The following is an 11,311-nucleotide window of genomic DNA, read 5'->3' as shown; positions in this document are numbered from 1 at the left end:
CAGAAGACACTTGCCCAAGATACCACGCAGTGGGACTGAACCGGAACCATGTGGTTGATTAGCAAGCTACTTACCACTCAGCCACTCCTACATGTATATATATATATACATATATACGACAGGCTTCTTTCAGTTTCGTCTACCAAATCCACTCACAAGGCATTGGTCGGCCGGGGCTATAGCAGAAGACACTTGCTCAAGATGTCACGCAGTGGGACTGAACCCGTAACCATGTGGTTGGTTAGCAAGCTACTTACCACACAGCCACTCCTACATGTATATATATATATATATATACGACAGGCTTCTTTCAGTTTCCGTCTACCAAATCCACTCACAAGGCATTGGTCGGCCCGGGGCTATAGCAGAAGACACTTGCTCAAGATGCCACGCAGTGGGATGAACCCGGAACCATGTGGTTGGTTAGCAAGCTACGTACCACACAGCCACTCCTTCGCCTATATATATATATACACATTATACGAGGGTTTCTTTCAGTTTCCGTCTACCAAATCCACTCACAAGGCATTGGTCGGCCCGGGGCTATAGCAGAAGACACTTGCCCCCCAGATGCCACGCAGTGGGACTGAACCCGGAACCATGTGGTTGGTTAGCAAGCTACTTACTACACAGTTCATTTTTTAATGATTTTATTATTATTATTATTTTTTTGTTTTGTTTTGACAGTATCGGCGATGCCGTATCAAATACTTAACCCAGTTACAAGAGGCCTTCGACTATGCAGCTTACAACCACTGGAAAACCTACTATGCACGCACCGTGGCCAAAAACAATGAAAGGCAGTTGTTCAATCTTTACATGGACTATACAAAATGTACACCGTTCGGTGTTGCGAAAAAAGAATGTCCACTTTTCAAACAGAGTATCGCATACGAAGAGATGCCGGAAGAGGAAGTTTATGTACCGGACAAGTTCGAATTGATGATGAGAAGACAGGAAGATAAAGAAAAGGCAGCAAAGAAAGAGGAGAAAGAGAAAGAAGAAAGAAGGAGAAAGAAACTGGCGGAGAAGAGGAGGAAAAAGAAAGGGAGAAAGAAGGCTTCTGACTCGGCTTCCGTCGACAGCTCTGCAGACAAGAAACGCAAAAAGAAAAGGAGAGGCAGAGGCAAGAAGGGCAGGGGCATAATGGCGTCGGATGAAGGAAGTGTTGACGAATCGCAACTCACAGACGAGGAAGGCAGCGATGAAAGTTCAGGTTCGGGGACGGACAAAAGTTCTAAACGTGCTAGAAAGCGTAGTTCAAAGAGACGCAGAAAACAGAAATCGAGGGGCGAACTAGGACCTGGGGGGGAGGGGGAGGATGAGGAGGAGGAAGGCGCAAGCGGTTCTTCAGATGAAGACGGGAGTGGTTCTTCAGGTGAAAGCGGTGAATACGGTTCAAGCGATGAATACGGTTCAGGCGAAGAAGGTTCAGGCGAAGAAGGTTCAGGCGAAGAAGGTACAGGCGAAGGGAAAAGTGGGAAAAGTGGGAAAAAGGGTCGCAAAGGACGCAAGGGTCGCAAAGGGCGCAAAGGCCGCAAAGGGCGCGCAAAGGGCGCAAAGGGCGCGAAGACGGCAAAGGGCGCGAAGACAGCAAATCACGCCGCAAAGACGGCAAAAGGCGTGGTTCAAAAGATGGTGAAAGTGATACTTCAGAGGAGCGCAAAAAAGCTGAAAAGGAGGAAAGGGACAGAAGTTCCTCGCCCTTGTATTCTTCGACAATATCTTATTGTAGCTGCTTGTCAGGATATTCATATATGTCTCCTTTGTCGACGCCTTCGTGTTCGTGTTCGTGTTCAGTATGTTCCATGTGTTCCTGTGAACAGTCAGCAGTATTTAGCCAAGTTAGTATCAACCGAGACAGCTCAGGCAGGATTTGTGTCAGCGAAATGACACCGCCCTACTGTGAATATTCCAGTGGCTACGACCGCTCTAACACGTCAACAATCTACGTCTGCTACAAAAAACCGAGCTGCCAATCGTTCTCACCTTCGATATAGCATGATCTGTGATTTCTGCAGGAAATTTGAACAGCGATTCAAAATGAGGTGGTCAGGGCAAAGAAAAAAATATATATATATTGAATAAACAAAATAAAACAAATAAATAATACTATAAAATTCATCCTTCTAGTTAAAAGCTAAAATTTACTGCATGCATAATGAATTAACGATAAACACCGTAAAACGATTTTTGCCCCTGGGTAGCAATTGTTATTTCCTATTTTCGTATCCTTAAAAAGTACGAAAAATGGCTAAGATTTCCTTCAAATTTTGCTTTTCTTGCGTTTATTCAAATCCCAAAGAATCACCCACAACACATGGCTATAATGTTCCGCCACTATTCTTGCTAATCATCAGAGATATACATATTGTCAGCCACTAAGGGACCTGCTCAAGTGGTTACGGTCAAGCAACTGGTCAGCAAATCTGTGGTATTGAACAGAATATTTGCTATAACGATATTTCTGCTTCAGCAACTCAGTGCTGAATCTGTCTGAAGTGTAATGGAAAATAGGTCAGTTTCAAGGCATTGATGTCCAGGTCACAAAAGCAATGTTTGAAGGGAATAGTAGTCATTTCCTTTGATTTCTAAATAGAAGCAAATAGGAAATAACAGTTATTGACCAAAGACAAAATAATTAATTAATTAATAATGATAATAATAATCCTTTCTACTAAAGACACAAGGCCTGAAATTTTGGGGATGGGGACTAGTCGCTTACATCGACCCCAGTATTTCACTGGTACTTACTTTAACGACCATGAAAGGATGAAAGGTAAAGTCGACCACGGCAGAACTTGAAATCAGAACGTGAAGACGAACGAAATGGCGCTAAGCATTCCGTTCGGCGTGCTAACGATTCTGCCCGCTCGCCACCTTAATATTAAGTAATTATTAAGATGGCCGTTTATTTATGTGATGGTTCTAATGTTAGTCATTTGAATATGGAAAATAATATTTTATGCTTGTTTGTGTACATTAGTTATTTGTTTGGGGTTGTCCGGAAAGTTCGTGCCGGTTTATAGTAGCTTGCCTTTCGACTTATTTGAGAACATTGTTGAGTCCATAAAATGGGATTTGATTACACCTCCATTTAGAGCACAGTTTAAGCTCTGGAAGAAGGTTTATGTTCCTATAACCTGTGTAATTCTGTAAATGGAAGACAAGAAAGTTCATTTTCGGCACTTGATGCTTTGGGAACCAGACAAAAATTGCTGCAGCTCGGCTGAGATATATTACCCCACCCCCATATCCACCAGATATTGCTCCTTCGGATTTCCACTTATTCAAGTCTCTGCAGAATAGTCTTAATGGTAAAAATTTCAATTCCTTGGATGACGTAAAAAGATACCTTGATGAATTCTTTGCCATGAAACCACCACAATTCTGGGAAGAGGGTATTTTCAAGTTAAAGGAAGGATGGAGATGATTGTGCAACAAAACGGTTCATATTTGGTTGACTAAAAATTAATGGCAAGTATTTATTGACCCTTTTTCTTTCCTTTAAAAATCGGCACGAACTTTCCGGACAACCCAATATATCTCCAGTCCATTCTATATGAAAATTAGTAGTTAGTTTCATCTCTGTGACTACTAGAGAGAGAGGGAGAGTGGAGAGAGAGAGAGAGAGTGGAGAGAAGAGAGAGAGAGTGGAGAGAGAGAGAGAGTGGAGAGAGAGAAAAAGTGGAGAGAGAGAGTGGAGAGAGAGAGTGGAGAGAGAGAGAGAGAGCAAGAGCAAGATAGGGAGAGAGAGCAAGAAGGTCAAGGCAAAATAGAAACTGTAAAGGTTGCATTGTCCCTCGCGTAAAGGTGTTGCTTCTCCTTCGGCGGCGTGAAGAGGGAAGAGGAAGGAAAATAGAAGTTGGCGCCGATTTACCAAAAAAGAGGAGAGCAATTTAGCTTGAGTATTATACTCTTGCTAAGTGGAGGCGTAATGGCCCAGTGGTTAGGGCAGCGGACAAGCGGTCGTAGGATCGCGGGCAAGCGGTCGTAGGATCAACGGAACAGCCTGCTCGTGAAATTAACGTGTAAGTGGCTGAGCACTCCACAGACATGTGCACTCTTAACGTAGTTCTCGGGGGATATTCAGCGTGACACAGAGAGTGACAAGGCCGGCCTCTTGAAATACAGGTACAACAGAAACAGGAAGTAAAAGTGAGAGAAAGTTGTGGTGAAAGAGTACAGCAGGGATCACCACCATCCCCTGCCGGAGCCTCGTGGAGCTTTAGGTGTTTTCGCTCAATAAACACTCACAACGTCCGGTCTGGGAATCGAAACCGCGATCCTATGACCGCGAGTCCGCTGCCCTAACCACTGGGCCATTGCGCCTCCACGCTGCCAAAATAACCACAAGCAAAGGAGTCAATGCTGTCACGTTGTCTTTTACAATGACCCAATTGCTTATTTGCTTCATATCCTGCAAGAATAGTCTGTGGGCTGGCGTGCGATGTACTAAATGAACTTGTCTCTACCATGTCCTCAAATTTTAAAAGCAACACATTTTGTGCCAAATGCCTTTTCTCATCTAATGAAAATCCCATTTCATGTATCTATGGTCGCTGCTTTCAGCTGTACTTTGGAGAGCAAAAGGAAGGTTTCTGTGTATTTTCAAACAAGATAGCTTACCTTCTTATTCTGTCGTACCAGTGCGACAGCTCGAGTAGGTAGGCAGTTGTTTTTGTAACATAATACTACCAAACGGTCTTTCTTTTGCCTAATAAATAGTTCCATATCCAAAGATTAACAGTTGCAAGTTATATTTGCAAAAAAATAAACTGATCCCCATTCAAATTCCTATCATTACTATACTTAGCAAAGTTGTGTTGTGTATGTATGTATAAGAACCTAGCTTAGGGAATATTATTGCTGCTTATCAAGTTTATTTGGTAGCCAGACTGTAGTAGGGATGCGTGATAATTTTACTAGAACAGATATTGAGAGGACGTCAACTGAGTGCAAAGTAATATTATATATAGTTTATAACCAAATTATCTGCCTCTCTGTTCCTTTCGAGAAATACCAGATTTACTACGTTTAAAATGAATTTTTAAAAAACCGATCGTTACTACATATAGTTTTTTTCCTGTGTTGTGTTGTGTTGACAGACTTGCACCTAAAATTCCTACAGTTTTAATCAAAACTTGTTAGTTACCAAGGTGACAACACTACCTACTTATCTATCATTCACTGTCTCTCTCTCTTTCTTACACACATACACACACACGCACGCACACGCACACGCACGCACACGCACACGCACACACACTCACACACACACCACACTCTTTCTCTCTCTCACGCTGTATCTCTCCGAACAATAACTTTTTCTCCACCACTTCTTCCCTTTCTCTCTACACAGATGTTGTTACGGTCAGACAAATAGTGACCAGCTTCTCTTTTATAATATGAGATTAAATTAAATCACGTTAGGTGCAATAATTAAGGATTATATTAAGGATTTCAAATTAGTAAAAGCGTACTCAGTATATTACATAGGTGGTAAATGAAGAAAGAAGACGAAGGACCAGTAATAATATAACCTAGGCATTGATTTTATTTATACCCAGGTAAGTTTATTCGGTTTGATTTGCAATTACGTAATTCAAATGCCTCCATTAAGAACAAATTGCAATTCCCACCGTCTCCTCTATATGGAAGAGCACTGCCTATAATAGACCACGAGATAGAATAGTTTATATTATTCCCTATGAAATCCGAGATGAACTTGGCCAATGACAGGCAGTGTATTTTTTTAAAGAGTGAATAAGATCATGTATTCCTTGAATTTCGTTGCGAAAGCACCTATGTAGTAATAGACACCCTCGTGTGTTTTTACAGTGCACTTAAATATTTAATATCCTTATTTAGACATCGGTAATTTAGGGGGCATTTGTTCCTAAAATTACACATTTTATTAGGTATCTAGTCATAAGAGGCCCTGTTTATTCCGTTAATATTCTGTTGATTTTACCATTATCGGTTATCCGGGCGCGTTTTTTTTTTTTTTTTTTTTTGACATCGTCGCTCTGAGTATGATCGACAGAGCTGGAGAGGGTCGACTGAGGGAAGAATAAGGCCAATATACTTTTTTCTGGAATGGGCTAGATCCGAAACAATCAAGAGTCCACGGAGTGAATTTTGCCATCAAGAATTGTCTACACAAACTCACCGAACAGTCAACCGGGAAAAATGAAGTGAAGGAGGATTTCTATGCCCACCTCGACAACATTCTCTCGTCCATCCCCAAAAGTGACAAAATCATTTTACTAGGAGACTTCAATGTCAGAGTTGGAAGAGATCACAACCTCTGGAAAGGCACCATCGGGAAGATAAGGGTTGGCAAAATCACCGCAAATGGAACACTCCTTATGGCAAAATGTGCAGAACATGACCTGGTAATCACTAACATCTTATTTCGCCAGAAAGCCAAACACAAAGTCTAGCTAGCAACATCCACGTTCCAAACATTGTCAACTGATCGATTATGTCATTGTAATGCCAGAGACCAACAAGATGTCATGGAGACAACTGCAATCATAGGTGCCGATGTATGTTGGACAGACCATTGACTGTTTCCATCAATCATGGGAATGATGATCCGACCCAAGAGAAAACAGCGAAACCAAAATATCAATGTTGAAACCCTTCAAGACTTCGAGAAAGTAGTGGAACTCTGTCTAACACTACTTGAAAAACTATTACAGCAGGAAGTGAAACCGTTGTTACCCATTGGGGAACACTGAAACCAACTGAAAACCGCCATTGTGGACACCTGCAAAGAAACCATCGGATTCAAGTCCAAGAAACATCAAGATTAGTTCAATGAAAATGATGAGCAACTCAAACAACTTACCGATGTAAAAAGAAAAGCCTTCATCGCCTCCCAGAATGACCAGAGATCCACTGCAAAACACAAGCAATATCAAGAATACGAAGCCGAAGTTCAGAAAACCACTCAAAACCTGAAAAACGAATGGTGGAGGGACAAAGCAAAAGAAATCCAACAACTTGTAGATACCAACAACACCAGAGGCTACTTTAATGCCACGAAGGCAATCTTCGGACCATCTGCCAGTGGTCAAGCCCCACTGAAAAGTAAGGACAGATCAACGATCCTCAAGAAAAATGCCGAGATCAACGCGAGGTGGGGAGAACACTTCGAAGATCTGCTTAATCAAGATACCACATTTGACAGTGACGTCTTAGATTCCTTAAGCAAGTTACCAACCATTGCTGAAGTGAAACAGACCATCATCTCCCTGAAGGACAACAAGGCCGCTGGCTGGACGGGATCCCCTCTGAGATTTACAAAATCGGCGGAAGCCTATTCCATTATCAACTGTACCAGCTCCTCACCAACGTGACTATCTAAAAGAGGAAGAGAGAATGATCTGAATACGGAAATTGCTGAGGAATCTCCTTGTTGGCAACTGCTGGCAAGGTACTTGCTCGGATTATGAACAATCGCTTAAAACCATTGGCTGAAAAAATTCTTTCGGGTGGAAACCTTTAGCAGATCCTGAACGCCTTCAAGCGAGCATACAGCGCCCTTTGTCTCACTGTCAAATCTAGGAAGACCCAGATTGTGTACCGACCAGCCCCACATGATACATCCAGAAGAGAACCATCAATCAAACTCGGAGAAACGACCCACTTTGCAAAGGCCTCTAATAAGGGCAAGGTTGATCATGGGGTGATATATCACAAACTACGGAGACTCAGCATAACTGGGAACGTCGGATAGTGGCTGCATGACTTCTTAAAAGACAGCAGCCAACGGAGCCCTCTACACGGAGACAGTAATAGAAAGTGGTGTGCCCCAGAGAACTGTATCGGGGCCGCTGCTGTTCATGATGTCTCTTTCAGAGATGCCATCAGTTGCAATCACACTTACTAGCTATGCCGACGATACAAAAGTAGTACAAGCAGTCAAGGAGCCTCCTGATGCTACGACTCTACTCCCTGGAGCAAAGACGGGAGAGGTATGTAGTGATATTATGTGTGGGAGATACTGGAGGGACTGGCTCCAAATTTAAAAATTGAGAGTTATACTAGACCTCGAATTGGACATCACTGCACTGTTCCCAAAGTCCCAGTTGCTTCATCTAAGGCGAGAACCACGTGCTGCAAAAGCTTGGGATTCAAGGGCCTGCAGCTGAGGGATCTCCATGGAGCGGGGGTAGATCTTTTTAAGAAACAACATGACTTCTTGCTAATCAAGGTCCCAGATGAACAAATATCAAGGCAGGAAACTCAAAAGAAGGCAGCGGGATCGAATTCCCTATTTCACCAAAAGCCAATCACATAGAATCGGCCAATTAAAAGGTGATTACACTGGCGGAGTCCCAGCATGGCCACAGCTGCAGGGCTGAAATATATAAAAGAGTAAAAGAATATATATGTAACGGTTAAATGTTGATTAGTAAACAATAATACGAAATGTCGGAGTCAGCAGTTGTGACGATAAAAATCTGTTGCTATAACGGCAAGTTGTAAGATGTGAAAGATGGACAATGCATGAAGTTTTTAAGGAAATATTTATTTACCGTTACGTTGAAAAAACCATACATCGACGAGCAGCTTATGATAAATCCAAAAGCATGCGAAGGAAAGTTTGTGTTTGTGCCCTCTTCATTGGTTAGTAGTAATTACAGAGAGAGATAGAATGGTGTTGTAAGAGAACAGAATTGAAGCTAGTGAGAGTTGTAGGGTGTTGTCTCACAGTTGCTGACAGTAAACTTCATTTCTCCCTCTGACCACGGTTCTAACTGGTCAGCCAGACTTCGTTGTCACCGAAGTTAGTAACTGGTTGAGTCGTCACGAGCCACCTCACTCCGTTGTCGCCAAGTGACTACCTGGTTGAGTCGTCACCATGTAACTGGACTCGAGTCGTCAGCGACTGATTTTTGCTTGGGGTGTTCTTGCTTTTATAACTATCCAGAAGGATAGACATGTCATTGAGAACAATAGATTTAGTTGGTGATCTTGTTATCTCTATTCTAGCTTTTGGTAAAGTATAAGGAGTTAGAAAGGGTGGGTCAAGTGGCGAAGACATTATTTCGGCCTAGCTAAAGGCATCTGGAAAATGTAAAACTGCTGTCAAAGAAAAACCATTGTTCCACTGTGGGAAAAGTTCTGTTGCAGAGTTTAAATTTGGCTATGGTGGATCGAATCCACTTCATGTTTGCAAGATCCACTACATATATATCGTCGAACTGCATGTTATTGTTCGGGGTATAAAACTAGTGAAAATGTTATCGTCGTTTATGCACCGACTATTGCATTAAAGCAATGGAGACAACTCTACAGACATATTGTTTGCTACGATTTGAACAAATTTAGAAATTTCGAAAACGTTCATGTTTAATTAAACCTAACGATTTGTCCTCCCTTTTCCTATCTAGATAATCTCACTCGAAACCCCTATCAAAAACTTGGCCAGGAATAACTGAGGGATCACTTCGGTTTGAACGGCAGTTTTTTCTAGCGGTGTCATATGAAATAGTTACCCATAATTATGACCCTAGTATCGATCTATTGCATTTCAATCTATTTTAGGGTTATGGTTAGAGTTAGGGTTAGGGGTGGGGGGAAGGGTATATTTTTTTCTTCAGAAATGTAAATAAACCCAATCTGTTTCTTAAACGAGGAGCATTTTCATACGGCACAGAATGTTTTCACCTCAATAGACGGTCATTGATTGGTTGAAATTGCAGAAATTGAAGAAAAAAAAACAACAAATATCTTACAAACTATAGAATTTTCTCAATAAAGCCAAGAGAAAAAGATGTTTTATAAACACATTCTACCAGTATACGAAGTTTAAAAGTGTTTAGTTACGTGGAAATTATTTTAAAAAACTGCCGTTCAAACCGAAAAGATCCTAACTGTGAACTCACCCTTAAATTACGCCAAACCACCATAAAATTTTTAAAAATAAAAACACAAGGGATGATGATGAAGTCATAGTTACACCATGTCTGAGTAAAAGACAGTCACAAATGGATCGTCTTGGATCGCAGAACAGTTGGATGAAAGAATAAGCCTCTAAATAGTCGTCCAGTGTGCTAGAAATTGCAGCCAAATCTCCTTGAAATCATAATGAAAGAACACATTAGATAATGTAGTTCTACATACTCTTAAATAAAACGGGAATGCCTTAGTCTTGGGATTGCTCGGTCAGGGCTGGTCTGAAGCGAAAGAACAGCTACGCCGGAATACATCGAGAAAGATGCATGCGATCGCTCGATCTGCTGGAAAAAGTAGCATAGGCGCAGGAGTGGCTGTGTGGTAAGTAGCTTGCTAACCAACCACATGGTTCCGGGTTCATCCCCACTGCGTGGCATCTTGGGCAAGTGTCTTCTGTTATAGCCCCGGGCCGACCAATGCCTTGTGAGTGGATTTGGTAGACGGAAACTGAAAGAAGCCTGTCGTATATATGTATATATATATGTATGTATGTGTGTGTTTGTGTGTCTGTGTTTGTCCCCCTAGCATTGCTTGACAACCGATGCTGGTGTGTTTACGTCCCCGTCACTTAGCGGTTCGGCAAAACAGACCGATAGAATAAGTACTGGGCTTACACAAGAATAAGTCCTAGGGTCGATTTGCTCGACTAAAGGCGGTGCTCCAGCATGGCCGCAGTCAAATGACTGAAACATGTAAAAGGAAAAAAAAAAGAATAATAACACCCCCACCCCACCGCCTTTTGGTACCACAAAACAGGAAGGACATATTGAACAATGCAATGCTAGATATACAAAGTGGATGTTCTCGGTTGTAATGTCTCTCAGTATAGGTCTAGGATCTTTTCCGTTTGAACGGCAGTTTTTTCTAGCGGTGTCATATGAAAATGTCACCTATAATTATGACCCTAGTATCGATCTATTGCATTTCAATCTGTTTTAGGGTTAGGGTTGGTTAGGGGTGGGGGGAAGGGTATCTTTCTTTCTTCAGAAATGTAAATAAACCCAATGTGTTTCTTAAACGAGAGACATATTCATACGGCATAGAATGTTTTCACCCCAATAGACGCCACTGATTGGTTGAAATTGCAGAAATGGGAAAAAAAACAAAAAAACAAATATCTTACAAACCATAGAATTTTCTCAATAAAGCCAAGAGAAAAATATGTTTTATAAACACATTCTACCAGTATACGAAGTTTAAAAGTGTTTAGTTACGTGGAAATTATTTTTAAAAACTGCCGTTCAAACCGAAAAGATCCGAAAAAAAGATACTCTTCCCCCCACCCCTAACCCTAATCCTAAAACAGATTGAAATGCAATAGATCGATACTAGGGTCATA

At 41.7% G+C, this 11,311-nt stretch overlaps 1 protein-coding gene across 1 annotated transcript; it reads left to right on the top strand.

The window, feature by feature from the left end:
- Positions 1-1,146: 1,146 nt before the first annotated feature.
- LOC118760902 (spore wall protein 2-like) lies at positions 1,147-2,072 on the top strand. The gene has a single exon (XM_036498515.1). It carries the CDS (start codon positions 1,147-1,149, stop codon positions 1,891-1,893), a length of 747 nt encoding a protein of 248 aa, XP_036354408.1. The 3' UTR covers positions 1,894-2,072.
- The last annotated feature ends 9,239 nt before the right edge of the window (positions 2,073-11,311 follow it).

Source organism: Octopus sinensis, unplaced genomic scaffold (assembly GCF_006345805.1).
Source record: "Octopus sinensis unplaced genomic scaffold, ASM634580v1 Contig01451, whole genome shotgun sequence".
Classification (NCBI taxonomy): Eukaryota; Metazoa; Mollusca; class Cephalopoda; order Octopoda; family Octopodidae; genus Octopus; species Octopus sinensis.
Note: the sequence above shows the minus strand (reverse complement) of the source record. Positions and strands in the feature narration are given on the sequence as shown.